The sequence below is a fragment of the Populus trichocarpa genome, chromosome 11, assembly GCF_000002775.5.
Source record: "Populus trichocarpa isolate Nisqually-1 chromosome 11, P.trichocarpa_v4.1, whole genome shotgun sequence".
In the NCBI taxonomy this organism is placed as follows: domain Eukaryota; kingdom Viridiplantae; phylum Streptophyta; class Magnoliopsida; order Malpighiales; family Salicaceae; genus Populus; species Populus trichocarpa.
In genome coordinates, this window is record NC_037295.2 from 14,608,462 (window position 1) to 14,625,482 (window position 17,021).

Below are 17,021 nucleotides of genomic sequence, written 5' to 3' on the forward strand. Positions count from 1 at the left end.
TTTCTTGCAATATCTTGTGACAAATATTCATAAGTTCACACTAGTCAATTTCATTGCCTTGCCTTGACTGATCATTTCTGTGTTTATTGCATTCCATGCGATGAACAACTTTCCAAAAGGAGCAATGAGGGCTAAAATCAGATTGCAGAGATTGCAATGGTAAATAACTTCTTTGTCGAAGAAAATAACTATATCTTGATGTGATTTTTGTAATCTGAGCTTAAATTTATAGGAGCTGATTTATATATGTCTTATCATTTTTTTAATATGCAATTATACATGATTATGATCGGTCAAGAATTCATATCTTTGTTATATAATGAAGATATTTGCTTTGTTTCTTTTCTTTGTTCATGCATGGGTGTTTGTGAAAATATTTGTTACTTTTTAGTATCAGCGACAGCTAGGTATTCACTTCCTTTTTTTTTTTCAGAAAATGAGCTCACCTTCTTAAGGAAAGCGCAGGGATTCACTTCCTTCAAAATTCAAGAGTTTTTGCAGTCTAAAATTCAACAACTTTTTGTGATTGTAGTTCTAATTTCATCATTATCCATGACGCAAAACAAGATAGACAATTAGCATATGGCACTACAAAATCCTTAAACAGAAGCAGAGCTCACCGTCCTCAAGAATTCAGTCTCGTGACAAAACTTTAAAATTGAACCGAATTGACTTTTTTCTTCGTATTTCTTTCATGGGAAGACCTTGGCGATTGATCATTATTCTTTGCACTTTTTTCCCCTTCTTCTGCTTCTTTCTGTTTCCTCGTATTCATGGAATTGCACAATATCTTAGTCCTGGGCTCTGGCACCATTCCCTTATTTTCCATCTCGCCAAAATAACGCAACGCATCCTCAACCCTTCCCTTGTCATAGAGCCAGTGTATCATAATAGTGTAGGATCGCCGATCCAGTCCCAGCCCATTTTTCTCCATCTCCTCCCAAGTATATCTTACTTTTTCCTCGGAATCCCAATCCGCATGCAATTTCAATAACAAATTACATGTATCGTTATTCATCTTGCATCCATTTATCTTCATCCTCTCCAGAACACCAGCAACTTCCTCAGGTTTCTTCAATGACTTAAGCAGGTAATTGAAAGTTATCTCATCGGGCATACAACTGCCTTTCTTCTCCTGCATTTCATCCAAAAGCTCATACACCTTCTCCATCCTCCCAATCTTGCACATATGCTTGATAAGAGAGTTGTAGGTCGCTACATTGGGAATGCAACCTCGCTCTTTCATTCCCTCAAAAACAGCCAAAGCTTCAGGAACCCTCTTCTTGAAGCAAAGTGCATCAATCACACAATTACAAATCACCACATCTGGCTTGCATTGCATCTTCCACATTGCCTCATACAACTTCATTGCCGTCCCTAATTTTCCCTTGTTCGTCAACGCCTTTATAAAAGTTCCATAAGTAAACACATCCGGCTTGCATTTAGAGGCAATTATATCTTTCCAAAACCTCTTTGCCTCTCGTACATTTCCCAGCACACACCACCCATTTAGAACAATATTCATAGTCTTTATATCGACACCAAACTCATGTCCCTTGCTATGCAGCAAAGTTTCCGCTACATCTACATGTTTATACCTACACAAATACATCAAAAGCTTTTGGAAAGAAACCAGATCAAGTTCTAGACCCAACTCTCTCCTCTTATTAAAGGCCCCTATTGCCTCTTCCACCATATGTGCACCGGCATATCTATTAACCAAAACCCTATATGTGTCCTCGTCAACAAATCCCTCTCTTTTAGACATTTCGTCGAGCACCAGTGTGAGTTCTTCAAACCTTCTCATTCTACCAAGAATATCAAGAATCTCATTGTAAACACAAGAGCTAAGTGAAATTGTACCTTCTTTAGAAACCCAATTAAAGAATATATAAGCTGGTTTCCAATCAGAGCGGTGCCTCTTTAGTACCTTTAAAACTAAGTCCTGTGTCATTGTGGAGCAGCACAGGTCAAGAGCGAGCTCAATCTTCCTCGCTGGGCTGTCTCTATATTTCTTGAGGGTGTTTTGTACTCTAATTGCTAGTTCACTATCAGGGTCTTGCTGTTTTTCAGCGAGTGAGTGAGAATTTTCAAGCGAGTGAATAGAGCGAGAAGTTTTTGATTGAAAGATGGAATTTTGAAAGTGATTTTGAGTATTCTGGAATTGAAGATTGTGAGTGTAGTAGACAAGGGTTTTTGTGGGTTTTATTGGGAATTCAAATTTGAATTTCCGGAGGATGTTTTGCCGGCAAATGATTTTCAACGATCGGAATACGAGAGGCACTGTCATGTTTTTAGTTGATTGGTTTATTTTGATGCGAGGAAATCATATTCTTAGAACATAAAAAAGAAAAGCAAAATGACGAGGGCATGGGCATGGGCATTTTCCTAGACTAGACTTGAGAGCGATTGCTACAGTTATTCGAGGTTAATTGGAGGTATGAACGTAATAACAATTATATCGTTTTTTTGAAGTGGTGAGTAAAAAATAAAAGAATTGATTAAATTGAGAAAATAAAAAAAATTAAATTGTAAAAAAAAACCAATTAAACTGATTAAAATTTTAAAAAAACTGACCAGTTCGGTTCAGTTTCGGTTTTATAAGCTTAAAACCAAAAAAACCGAACCTAATCCAAACCGAAAAGAAAAAAAAAGAGTCAAAACTGAAAAAACCAAGCCAAAACCGAGCCAAACCGAAAAAACCGAGCCAAACCGGTTCGAACTGGTTTTTGTCCTAAAAACCAAACCGAACCGAACCGAAACCGGTTGGTACCAGTTTTGGTTCGGTTTCGGTTTTTTTAAAAAAATCAATTTAGTTATTTTTTTAAATAAAAACCAAACCAAACCAAAAATAACCACCTCTAATTTTTCTAGTACCACTTTGTACTTAAATTCTAAAACATATCATTGATTATGTTTTCAGACGATTTTTTTATATATTTCTCATTAGTTACTTGATATATATATATATATATATATATATATATATATATATATATATATATATATATATATATATATATATATATATATAACTTTTTAGTTGAACAACTAGCTATTTTATTTGCGCAGTACTGTAAAGTACTTTTCAAATTTTATTTTTAATGAAAGAAAAATTAATATGATCATTCTTATATTTATTACACTTTGTATAAATCAATCACACTTTACACCACATTATTTATATAATTGATAATATTTTACATACTAAATTAGACACTCCTATATTAAGAGTCTATTTGTTTTTTCATTTCAAAAGTATTTTTAAAAAATAAATTAATTTTTTTATTTCAAATTAATTTTGTTTTATATTTTTATATCGTTTTGATATGTTATTGTAAGAATAAATTTTAAAAAATAATATTCTAAAACATATGATGCTCCGCCACAATTTCTATTGGAATTTTGATAGAGCTTTCTCTATAACACGTGGTTCCAAGATATCAACTTAAACTTATTTCATATCCATACATAAACTAAATCCTTGATCCATCTTTCCTGGATCGTGTAAATCACGTAAATTAATGTTTCCAAAACATTTCCATTCATTCAAACAACATTAAATAAAATAAGGTTGTGTAATGCAATAATTTTAATACTTAACACTTCAATATAAAATTCAGCATTCATGAACATTTAGTTTAAGTAACTACAATAACAAAAGATGAGCATTTGTATTTATATTCTAAAACAAAATAATATTATAATTCAAAATGCAAATATTGTGCCTAGTCTATATGATCAAACGAAGTTCGAGTGAATCTACTCCTTTCATAATTGTGATGATCCTGAAATAGAATGCAACATTAAATACATCATCTAGGAAAATAATCAAGCAAATAGTTAAATACATTTAAGATTACAAATAAATTCTTTTTTATTTTATGATCATCCTTATTTTCAGTATTTACATCAACTATTGTAAAACAATTAATTCTTCAATACTCAAGCCCGCTAAGCGGGCCAATATCAATTCCAAATTGATATTTCTAATCATTATTTTAAACATGATTCGATTAGAATATGTCAATAGTAATGACTATCATTGGTCTTTTAATTTTGAGAACAACTAATCAAGTTCAGGTAATGTCAACATTAATGTCTATCGTTAATATCATTAGTCTCTCAATCCCGGAAATAAATAATCAAATTCAGGTAATGCCGATATCAATGACTCTCATTGATATCATTACTTTCTCAATCCCAAGAACGATTAATCAGATTCAAGTAATGTCAACATCAATGACTCTTATTGATATCATTAGTCTTTCAATTCCAAGAATGACTAATCAGATTCAAGTAATGTCAACATCAATGACTCTTATTGATATCATTAGTCTTTCAATTTCAAGAATGACTAATCATATTCATAATTTATTAATTATTTATCCACCAAATCATTTACTTTATATTGTCATTTAATAAGATATAAAAAATTACATAAGTAGTTTTGACGGTGCATTAATTAACTATGATAGAAGTTAAATGCTTATCTGTAGCACGTGATATCCCAGCTCCTGCTCTGGATTGTGGCTTGTTTGCAGTAGTATTCCCTGTTAATACAAGATAATTTCATAAATTAATTTTTTTTAAAAAAAATATTTGAACCCCTACACAAAATTCAATAAGTAAAACCTTTCGATTATTTTTCGTAAACATACATCAATTTTCATTCTTTTGTTTTGTAATTCAATATAAATTGAACATAATTCAAGTTCAAACCACATTTCCATGATGATTTCACACATATTTTACATAATTTCCTCCCTCTCCTTTTATGGTCCAATATGGCTGAAATATGCAATAAAAAAAACCATGAGTTCCCTTTCATTTTTCATAAAGTTTTTTGTTCATCATTGTTAGGTATTAGAACAACCTATAATACAATTTATATGTCAATTTAGAAAACTATTCTCCCCCTCCCATTATATATACTTGGTCGAACCTATGGCTAATATGGGAGGGAAGATTTTTCTTCATTTTGCCTCAAATTAATACTTTACTCATTGTTTATTTACTCTAATATACATTTTTCAAACATTAATCTAGTCATGAAAACAATCAATTCCTCTAATTCAATTTTTCCATAATGCAAAACAATACATAACCAATAAAATTCATGTTAAACTTTAAATTAAGCTTTGATTAGGGTTCCTCGCCTCTTAACCACAATTTCTTAAGAAGAAAATAGCAAGAAAACAAGTTTTTTTCTTCCCCTTTCTCTCCTTTTCTTTTCTTCTCCAAACCGTCTCCTCTCAGGCAACCATTTCCATAGTTTTTCCTTCCCTTTCCTAGCTAAATCTCTTATAACCTTTTTTTATCTTTTATTTCAAGTGTTTACTTGGGATTTTTAAAGAAAAAAAAAAGAACAAATTTGGTGAACACCTTCCCCCTCTTTCTTCTCCTTAATAGCTGGTCACTCTTGGATTCTTTAAGAAGCCAAAAGTGTATTTATATCACCCATGTACTATGATTTACAACTATGCCCTTTTTTTTAAATTCAAGTGTTTTTTTACTGGTTATCTTGTCTCATAAACGTTCTTAAAAATAAATCGCATTCAGAAGTTCTAATCCTTAAAACTTCATTTCTAAAATAATTATCATTGCCACATTTATTCTGTTATCATTTTATTTAATTTTTATTTTAATTGGGGGTTTACACTCCTCAACTGAACTCATCTTATTGACACAAAGATTGATCTTTTATGTTCATAATATGGTTGGTCGAATACTTTATCTCTCCTACCTCTTTTACATCCACTTTTCTCTCTTTTCTCAACATCCAATAACTATAATATAAAAAAATTAAGTTTATGACCGAATTATAAATACCTTGAAGAACATAGCTAAATATGTAAAAAGTAAAACTTGAGGGATGAAATTGAGTTTTTTTCGTGACTTTTGAATAGTATAAATGGAAAAAGTATCTAATTTTTTTAATATTAATTTAATTTCTCATTATTTTAATTTTTGTTTTAAGGATAACTTCAAATTTAATTTTGTGAAATTGATCTTTGATTTAACATCAGAATATTCCATGTCATATTGGGTAAGCAAGAGCATGCAAATCAAAGCAAATTTCAGCACATGAATCCATGTTAACATGATTTGCAATGATGAAATTAAAAAAAAATCAATAATCAAAGTAAAAAAAAGAAAAAAAACACATTCAAGTACCTAGAAGAAAAGGTGGCTCTAAATAATAAGGTGAAGAAGAAAATGTAAAAGGATGCACATAATAGATCAACAATAAAAGCCCCATTTATTTTAGTTTTTCTTTATTACTAGATCATTGGTTTGAGCTATGTTACAAGTCAGATAAAAATTTTCTATGATGTAAAAAAAACATTCAGGCATTACTAATGTTTTTTTCTAGTAGGAATTGTTTTTTAAAATCATATGAGGGTTGACCTGATGTGATCTAGTTAACTTAGTGGGTCTAAAAGCAACCCGAACAACCAGTAAAAATATAATTTGACTCAAAAAAATTCAAGACGATATTTATTTTTTAATATTGAGATGACAACATATTGGATTGACCTCTAACCCGGGTCAACCTATCAAAGTCATGATCCAGGTCATGAGACCATGATAACCTTATATAAAACAAATCAAACAAATTATGAAGCATAATTACCAATTAACTCAATGTTGAAAGATGAAATTGAAAAAATTTCAATGAAAAAAAAACATAAAAAAGCAATCTGAGTCAGCCCGGGCTAACCTGTGAAATCCATGACCTAGGTTATGAAACTGGGATAACCTCAATTAAAGTAAACCAAAACAATGATCTTAGTCAACTTAGGTTAACTTGTCAAACCCACAACTTGAGTCAAGAAACTAGAATAACAATATAGAAATTATTGAGTTGATCTAAGCCCTCCAATAAATTAAATATTGAAAGATAAATTAAAAAAAATATTAAAAAATCAAAGAAAAAAAACATTATTGCATTGAATAATATTTTGTGAGATGACGCTATCTAGTAAATCAAATGATAAATGATAAAAGATTAAAAAAAACAAAGGCAATAAAAAAATATTATTGCAATGAATAGTATTTTGTGAGATGATACATAGTAAAAACACCTTCTCTTTTACTTTTTTGTTAATAATTATCATAGTTATAATTATAATGAAACTTTGTAATGATGAAAGATAAACAAGTTTAGTAGTTATTTTTGCTTATCTTATTACATTTAGATTTTTATATTCACATTAGTTTATGTTATTATAATTATATTAAAATTTTAACCTAACATAGGCTTATTAAGTCATCTAAGCAAGCAAGCTCAAGACAAGCCTTACCAGAGCCTAAATCTAACAAATTTTAAGTGTGTTTGGTAATGTGATGTATAGTATTTTTTAATTGAAAATATATTAAAATGATATTTTTTTATTAAAAAATTTACTTTTTACACCAGTATATCAAAATTATTAAAAAAAACACTGAAAATCATCAATTTAAGTAAAAACAATTTAAAAACACTTTGAAAAATATAAGTTATCAGAGACCAAATAGACACTACATAAATTAACATAAAAATTACAAAATTTATCTTTCTCTTAATCAAGATAATTTTTTCTCAATTTTATGTTAGTGTATGAATTATATTCTTCATATAGGCTTTAACATGGCACTAGTTTTTTTTTTATTATTATTGAAGTTTGAAATGAAATTTTTAAGATTTTGATTTTCTTCATTACTTTTAGGATAATATTTCATTTTTAAGGAATAAAGTTTTTGGTGAAATAAGATTTTGAGTTGAGAATTTTGGGAAAAAAATATTGTTGTTGTATTCACCTTTTCAATGTTTGTTTATTATAATTATTTTGAAAATTAAAAATAGAATAGAAATGCAAAATTGGCCACAAACTTCACTTTTAATACCCATAAAAACCCTTCTTTTGGTATATTTGTAGATAAATGGATTGGCTTTTATCACGACAAGAAGAAAACCTTTTAAAATTGACCCAAGCAAAGATAACAGACCTTGGAGATAACTAATTGACCCTGACTTCTAGATCATGAACCATGGTCCCAAATAGGCTGTTACTTTCATTAGCCTATCCAACCGGAGTCTATACAGCTATGCCCACAACGGTCCATGTTGACTTTTAAAGCGAACCATCTCTATTAGTACTACAGCTTTTATTGATCAAAGTTTAAAATTTATCATCGGGAAGTCGTGATACAACGACAGATGATGTGTGACATAATTTTTATTGTTGCGGTTTAAATAAAAGTTAATTAAAATTTAATTTTAAAAAAATGTAGATTTTTTTATATTTTTAAATTATTTTGATGTTAAAAATAAATTTTAAAAAATAAAAAAAATTATTTTAATATATTTCTAAAAAAAATACTTCAAAAAACAACCATTATTATATTCTTAAACATGTTTTTTATTGACCTTGCATGTATGCTAAAATCATGTGTTGCAGATTAATAAACATAAGTTTGTTAATTCATGTCTCATGCATGTTAGAAAATTATAGTATCTTGTAGTATATTTTATTAACCATATTTAAACAAATAAATACATATAGTTTTAGTCATATTTAATTGAAGTAAGAAAATAAGTCAAAATATATTGATTTGAAAAATCTTATTGTTGGAGTGAGTTTGTGATAAGCCACCACGAAGATCTGAGAGAGCAACAAAACTGAATCCCAAGTATAGTGAAGTGCAGTAAAAGGCAAGCGCAAGATCAGGACAAACATGAGGCACGAAGGCTTGATTATAGCAGATAAAGGCGTGAGGTCTTCCCCACGTCAACTAGTTATGGAGTAGTGCTAAGCATCAGTTTTTTATTTAGTTTCCATTGAGTATCTATTCTGTTCTATTTTGCAGTAAATTAAATATTGTAACCGTTGTAATGGAACCTTAGATTTCGGCTGTATATCCAAAATATTGGTTGAAGTAAGCTTATTAATAAGTGCTGGAAAGAAATGAAAAGATATATAATTTCTATCCTAAACATTATCTTGTGGTACGTTCTCACCCTAAGAGAATAACTGTGTATTCTACTGCAAAAACAATTGGCTCTTGACTGGGACCTTATCAATTGGTATCAGAGCCTGGTTTAAATGGCGACAACAAAGAACGAATTGAAATGCTAGAGGCTGGGCTAGGTGGAGTGCAAGAAGGAGTACAGAGAATGGAGATGAGCATGTCTGGAAAAATGCGTCAACTAGAAGAAACTATCAATAAACTTTCAGAGGCGATGTTATCAAGCAAAGGAGAATCAAGCCATGGCAACACAAATCGAGAAGGCAATTCTCGTTCAATTCACGAGGAGAATGAAGGGTACAGACAGGTCTTTTCTTCTAAAATGGCCAAGCTAGAATTTCCACGATATTCTGGACAGGACCCGACAGAATGGTTTAATCGTGTGGATCAATTCTTTGAATTTCAAAATACTCCAGCCAACCAAAAGGTATCACTGGCTTCTTTCCATCTGGAAGGAGAAGCAAATCAGTGGAGGCAATGGGCTCGTCGGACATACAAAGAGGAAGGACGAATAATGACATGGGAGGCTTTTGAAGATGAATTATGGGCTAGATTTGGACCTATAGATTGTGAGGATTTTGATGAAGCTTTATCACGTATAAAACAGGTGGGATCCTTACGTGATTATCAGAGTGAGTTTGAGAAGTTGGGAAATCGAGTTCGTGGTTGGACCCAAAAGGCTTTAGTTGGGACCTTTATGGGAGGACTTAAACCAGAGATTGCAGAAGGAATTCGTATGTTCAAGCCACAATCACTGAAGGAAGCAATTAGTCTAGCTCACATGAAGGATGAACAGATGAAAAGACATCGTCAGTTCTTACGGCCAACTCAAGTCAATCGAACACCACTGGCGCTACCAACAACAACACGTACAACACCAAATGCACCCTTTCGTAGATTATCATAGGAAGAGATGTAGAAACGTAGAGCCCAAGGACTCTGCTTTAATTGTAATGAGAGGTTCACCGTCGGCCATAAATGTCATGGAATGCAGCTCTTGCTTCTGGAAGGTCCAACCGGTTTCAATGAAATTACATATGAAGAAGTTACTGAAGAAGCTGACATAGAAGATGTGACAAGGGAAAATGTTGAACCTGAGATTACTCTGCATGCTTTAACTGGATGGTCTGCACTTAGAACCATGCGTGTAGATGCCAAAGTGGGTTTCTTCGACGTAGTGGTGCTAATTGACAGTGGGTCCACCCATAATTTTATGAGCACTCGCATGGCTGATTTGTTACGGCTTCCAGTAGTGCCAACAGAGGCATTTACAGTTCGGGTTGCTAATGGGGCAAGGTTACAGTGTCAAGGAAAGTTTGAAAAAGTACAGGTTCTGCTTCAGGGAATTCCTTTTTCACTTACCCTTTATTCACTTCCCCTGGCAGGTTTAGACATTGTTCTGGGTGTCCAATGTTTGGAAATGTTAGGGTCTGTGATATGTAATTGGCGAACTCTCACCATGAATTTCTATTGGGAGAACTTGACCCAACAGCTGCAAGGTTTTTGTGACCAGCCTATTCAAGCTGCTTCACTAAAGGAGATTTCTAAAGAGTTTCGCCAAGGACATTCGGTATTTGCAATTTGTCCACAGTCAACCATGCATGAAACCGAAGAGAATCAGTCACCGAGTATGTGCCAGGTCTTAGATAAATATACTGAGATCTTCAAAGAACCTACACAATTGCCACCCAAACATGAGATTGATCATAATATTCCCCTCAAGGAAGGAATTGAGCCAGTCAACGTTCGACCCTATCGATATGCCTATTTTCAGAAGGCAGAGATCGAAAAACAAGTCCAGGAAATGCTGAATTCTGGACTCATCAGACTTCGCACCAGTCCCTTCTCATCTCCTGTGTTGCTAGTGAAGAAAAAAGATGGCAATTGGCGCTTTTGCACCTACTATCGATCTCTTAATGCAGTCACTATCAAAGATCAGTTTCTAATTCCTACAGTGGAAGATATGTTGGATGAACTGCATGGGGCAACATATTTCACCAAACTGGATTTAAGAGCCGGGTACCATCAGGTACGAGTGCAACCTTCAGATATTCATAAGACTGCTTTTCGTACACACAACGGTCATTATGAATATCTTGTTATGCCATTTGGCTTGAGTAATGCACCATCTACATTCCAAGCTATTATGAATGCTATTTTTCGGCCCCATTTACAAAAATTCATATTGGTATTTTTTGATGACATCTTGATTTATAGCCCTACTTGGGAAATGCATTTACATCATGTCACTCAAACCTTGGAAATTTTGAAGCAACAACAGTTTTTTCTCAAGGCTAGTAAATGTGCCTTTGGTAAGCAAGAGCTGGAATATTTGGGTCATATTGTCTCTCATCAAGGGGTGAAGGTCGATAGCAAAAAAATTGAGGCCATGGTGGCGTGGCCACGACCTGCTAATATTTCTGAGCTGCGTGGATTTTTGGGGTTGACAGGTTATTACCGCAAGTTTGTTCGGAATTATGGTCTAATTGCTTGAGCTCTCACAAATCTTCTCAAAAAAGGGCAATTTGGCTGGACTGAAGATACAAAGGATGCCTTTCATACACTTAAGAAGGCCATGACCACAACGCCTATCTTAGCCATGCCAAATTTTAATGAAACATTCACAGTGGAAACCGATGCTTTAGGTAATGGAATTGGGGTAGTTCTGCAACAACAAGGCAAGCCTATTGCTTTTATGAGTCGAGCTCTCGGTGTTTCAAAAAAAACATGGTCTACGTATGCAAAGGAAATGTTTGATGTTGTGGAAGCCATACGCATATGGCGTCCTTACTTACTGGGGTGACGATTTATCATTCAAACCAATCAACGAAGTCTCAAATATCTACTGGAACAACGAATTACTACGCCAGAACAACAGAAATGGGTTGCTAAATTATTGGGGTATGACTATGAGATTCAGTACCGGCCAGGTCGTGAAAATTCTGTTGCGGATGCACTCTCTCGTCGACCTGACAGTCCCACTCTCAACAACTTGTTCGTGCCACAGTTTGATATCTGGGAGGAAATTAAATAAGCAGCCACAGGAGATGACTATATGGCTGTTGTTAGCAACTTGGCTCAAACGCAACCAGAGAGGCCCTTTACTCAATGAAATGGATTGATTTTTTTTAAAGGCAGAATTGTGGTTCCTTCTAATGTCACTCTACGCAGCAAGTTAATATATGAAGCCCATGATACAAAAATAGGGGGTCATTCTGGAGTATTACGCACCTTTAAAAAAGTGGCCACCCAGTTCTACTGGCCTTCCATGCATAAATCTGTTCAAGACTACGTGAAGCGCTGCGACATATGCCAACGAACTAAATCAGAAACATTGCCACCTGCAGGTCTACTCCAACCTTTATCTATTCCATGTCAAGTATAGGATCATATTATTATCGATTTTGTTGCAGGCCTACCACTTTCACAAGGTAAAGATACAATATTTGTGGTGGTGGATAGACTGAATAAATATGCTCATTTTATATCATTATCTCATCCTTTCACGGCTAAAGCAGTGGCGGACAAATTTGTTGAAGGCGTGGTCAAATTGCATGGAATGCCACAGTCTATTATCAGTGACCGTAACCCTATTTTTATCAGCAAATTTTGGCAGGAATTTTTTACAATGTCTGGCACCAAGCTGAAAATGAGTTCCGCATACCACCCACAATCAGATGGCCAATCAGAGGTAGTAAATCGTTGTTTGGAACAGTATTTACGAAGCTTTGTCCATCAATGGCCACGTAAATGGCATTTCTTCTTGCCATGGGCAGAGCTCTGGTACAATACTACTTTCCATGCATCCACTGGTATGACCCCATACCAGGCACTTTATGGACGACCACCACCATCTCTTCCAGCATATTTTGATGGCGCAACACCAGTTCACGAAGTAGAACAGACTCTTCTCCACCGTGATGAGCTTCTGTTACAACTCAAACAGCACTTGGCCACTGCCACCAATCGCATGAAACAGACTGCTGACAAAAAGCGGAGGGATGTGTCTTTTAACGAAGGTGACATGGTTTTCCTTAGGTTACAGCCTTATCGACAAAGCTCAGCATTCAAACGAGTACACCAGAAATTAGCCACCAGGTTTTTTGGGCCTTATCCCATTATCCAAAAGGTGGGCAACGTGGCTTACAAACTTCAGTTACCTGAGGGTGTACATATTCATTCTGTCTTTCATATGTCATTATTGAAGAAATATGTGGGAGATGCATCCGACACACACACAGATCTTCCACCTGTTTCAGATGAAGGTGCCATTATCTTGGAACCTGAGGCTATACTAGATCATCGTTGGGTGAAGCAGGGTGGTAAGTTCCTTGCCGAAAGTCTAGTCAAATGGAAGCATTTACTAACAGAGGAAGCTACCTGGGAAGTGACTGAATCACTGTGTCATCAATTTCCAAATTTGAACCTTGAGGACAAGGTTCCACTTCAGGAAAGGGTATTGATAAGCCACCACGAAGATATGAGAGAGCAACAAAACCGAATCCCAAGTATAGTGAAGTGCAGTAAAAGACAAGCGCAAGACCAGGACAAACATGAGCCACGAAGGCTTGATTATAGCAGATAAAGGCGTGAGGTCTTCACCACGTCAACTAGTTATGGAGTAGTGCTAAGCATCAGTTTTTTATTTAGTTTCCATTGAGTATCTATTCTGTTTTATTTTGCAGTAAATTAAATATTGTAACCGTTGTAATGGAACCTTAGATTTCGGCTGTATATCCAAAATATTGGTTGAAGTAAGCTTATTAATAAGTGCTGGAAAGAAATGAAAAGATATATAATTTCTATCCTAAACATTATCTTGTGGTACGTTCTCACCCTAAGAGAATAATTGTGTATTCTGCTGCAAAAACAATTGGTTCTTGACTGGGACCTTATCAGTTTGTCATGAAAAGGTATCCATTGATCATATCAAAATATATATATATATATATATATATATATATATTGAATGATGGTTGCAAATCCTTTTATGAAAGCATTACCACCTAAGAAATTAATTTCAAGAACATACTTTTCATCGTGCTTTATGTGCATATTCATTGAAATTTTAAAATATAGGATATTATTGCTCTAACATTTTGTTAGGACCATTATGTATATCAACCTCATGTTTTATAATTCATACTATTTTTTATATCCGTACTATAAAAAAATTTAATATAAAAAAATATGTCTAAGTCTTGAATAATTTTTTTAGCATTGTTATTAAACCCAAAAATATAATTTTTTTCAACAAGATTATTTTTTATTGCAAAATAAAAAGTTAATATGTGCGTTCAATAAAATAAATCAAGAATTATACGTGTCAATAAATAATAACAAATATGTTGATTTTAATCAAAGATTGAGTTAAGAAGCTGAGATAAAAATGCACATAATATGGCATCTAATCTCATGTTGCGTGTAACTTTTTAATTATTTTTATCTAATTATAGAGCAATGGTTTTTTTGTTCAAAATGTAATATATTTTAAATAAGCAGTTTGGTTATTCTAGAAAAATTTACCAAAATTTTAAAAATGTAAATTATTCTAGTACTTTCTAAAAATATTATATCCATTTCTTACTTAGTTTTCAGTGGATTTAAATTTATTATTGAGAAAAAATATTGTTCTCTTTATAATAATTGTATTTTTTATGGATTTGGTGATTATATAAATGATTTGTATATACTTGATTTTGAAACTCTCTTGTTCAATATAAACTGCAAAAAAAATAGATTAGATAATCAATATCCTTCATATTTATAGCATTGTAAACTAAGTTATATTAATGGAAGAAGAATCATTAAGTTATATAAAGAAGAATATTTGTGATCATTTTGATTATGAATCGCATAAAACTTGTTAAGCAAAAGGTGTTTGTCTTAAAATATATTATCTTTCTCGAAAAATAATTTATTATTAAAAGAAGTAATGAGAGGAAAATAGAACTTAAAAAAATTCGAGAACCATAAACTAACATCCAAATTTAACCAAAGCCTAAGGCTATAACATTGAATGTTCAGCCTAAAACTCAAGAAACACAAGAACTCTGTATACCTGGTAGGACACGTCATGCACCAATAAGATATCAACTTCTCGTGGAAGCTGATGATAATGAGTTGCTGATACATGATGAGTCTACCAACTATATTGAAGAAATATCCAATACTGATTTTGATAAATGGATTAAGTTCATGAAATATGAAATCGATTCCATATATACCAACCAGGTGTGGACCTTAGTTGATCCACCTAAAAAGGTAAAACTCATTGTATTAAATGGGTTTTTAAGAGAGACTAATATGGAAGGCAAGGCACAAACATATAAAACTATACTAGTTACCACAAGTTATAGACAAAAATAAAAGGTTGACTTTGATGAAACCTTCTCATCGATAGCTATATCAAAATCCATAAGGGTTTTTCTTATTATAGCTGCATAACATGATTATAAAATTTAAAAAATGAATGTCAAAATTGTATTTGTGAATGGGAATCTTCATGAAGATGTGTATATAACACAACTTGAAGGTTTTTGATCTAAGAAATTTACCAACGAAGTATGCAAACTATAAAAATTCATTATGGATTTAACAAAGCTTCAATGAGTTGAGATATCTATTTTGATGAGATAATCAAACAGTTTAATGTGTGTTTAATATTGTAGTACAAGTTGTTTTTCAAAAATATTTTTCACTTGAAAATGTATTAAAATAAAGTTTTTTCTATTTTTTATTTTTGATATCAGTAAATCAAAATCATTAAAAAATATTAAAAAAAATATTAATTTGATACATTTTTAAACTGGACACACTTTTAAAACGTAAAATAAAAAATGGAGGTGAGCATCAGGTGGTTATTAATATTTTTTTCTAATTGTTAGCAACTTAGTTTTATTTTAATCCTTTTATTATTTTATTATTTTTTATCTATTTTATATTTTTTATAATTTGATTTTTTTTCAAAATAAAATTCAATATCAACTCAAATTAGAAAAATTAATCATATATTTTAAAATGGACATACTGATGGTCAAAATTTTGAGAACAAATATTAAAAATGATGAAAATAATACACGTGTTAATTTATTTTATTTATTGTGTTTTCTTGTTTTTTGGTGTTTCTTAAAATATATATTTTTAAAAAAAAGATTATGACAAAAAAAAGAAGAAGCAAACACCTCATTACACTAATAGTGATCATTTTCGGTTTAGTTCGGTTTTTATAAAAAAATTAACTAAAATCATTTTTTTAAAATAAAACTGAAATTGGTTCAAACCGACTGATTTCGGTTCAGTTTGATTATTTTAGAAATCGGTTCAAACCGGTTTGGCTCGATTTTTTAGATTTCAGGCTTATAAAACCGAACCAAACCAATCAATTTTTTTAATTTAATTAATTTTTTTTACGATTTGATTTTTTCGGTTTTTTCTCGCCCCTACATTACACTATTGAATTGGAGTCCATGTCTCCGGTTAACTTTAGTTGATTTGTAACCAGTGGCTTTTCAATTCCTTCTAGAAGGAAGGATCATGAGTGCAAAAAACAAAAAAAAGCGACGGGTGCAATTTAGATTACAGAAACAAAAAACAAAAGCAGGACAGCTCATAAAAAAACTGGAAGAAAATTGAAGAAAAATAGTGCAATACGCGTGGAGGGTGACTTGTCAGTTGTCATCCACAGAGAAAATTATTCCTGGAATCTGGACCGTTTCAATCAAAATCTAATAGGTGTCCAGATAGCAGACAGGAATTTTGTGGGCAAGAAAAGGTTTGGTTTTCCACACTTGTGTGTGTAAAGTTTAAAGACTGTTTGTCCCGTGTTTTTTTTTTAATTTTAATTTTTAAAATCTTTTATATCGTCTTTTTTGAAATTAAAATTTTAAAAATAAAAAAATATTTTAATATTTTTCTAAATAAAAAAACACTTTTAAAAGTACCGATTCTCAAAGACACCAAACCGTATCCAAACGACAAGCCTTTGTCCTTGATAGCGGCTGCCTCTG

At 32.3% G+C, this 17,021-nt stretch overlaps 1 protein-coding gene across 1 annotated transcript; it reads right to left on the minus strand.

Moving 5' to 3' along the window:
- Positions 1-477: 477 nt before the first annotated feature.
- LOC7460803 (putative pentatricopeptide repeat-containing protein At3g15200) lies at positions 478-2,412 on the minus strand. Its single transcript, XM_002317446.4, has one exon. It carries the CDS (start codon positions 2,288-2,290, stop codon positions 653-655), a length of 1,638 nt encoding a protein of 545 aa, XP_002317482.3. The 5' UTR covers positions 2,291-2,412; the 3' UTR covers positions 478-652.
- Positions 2,413-17,021: the final 14,609 nt, after the last annotated feature.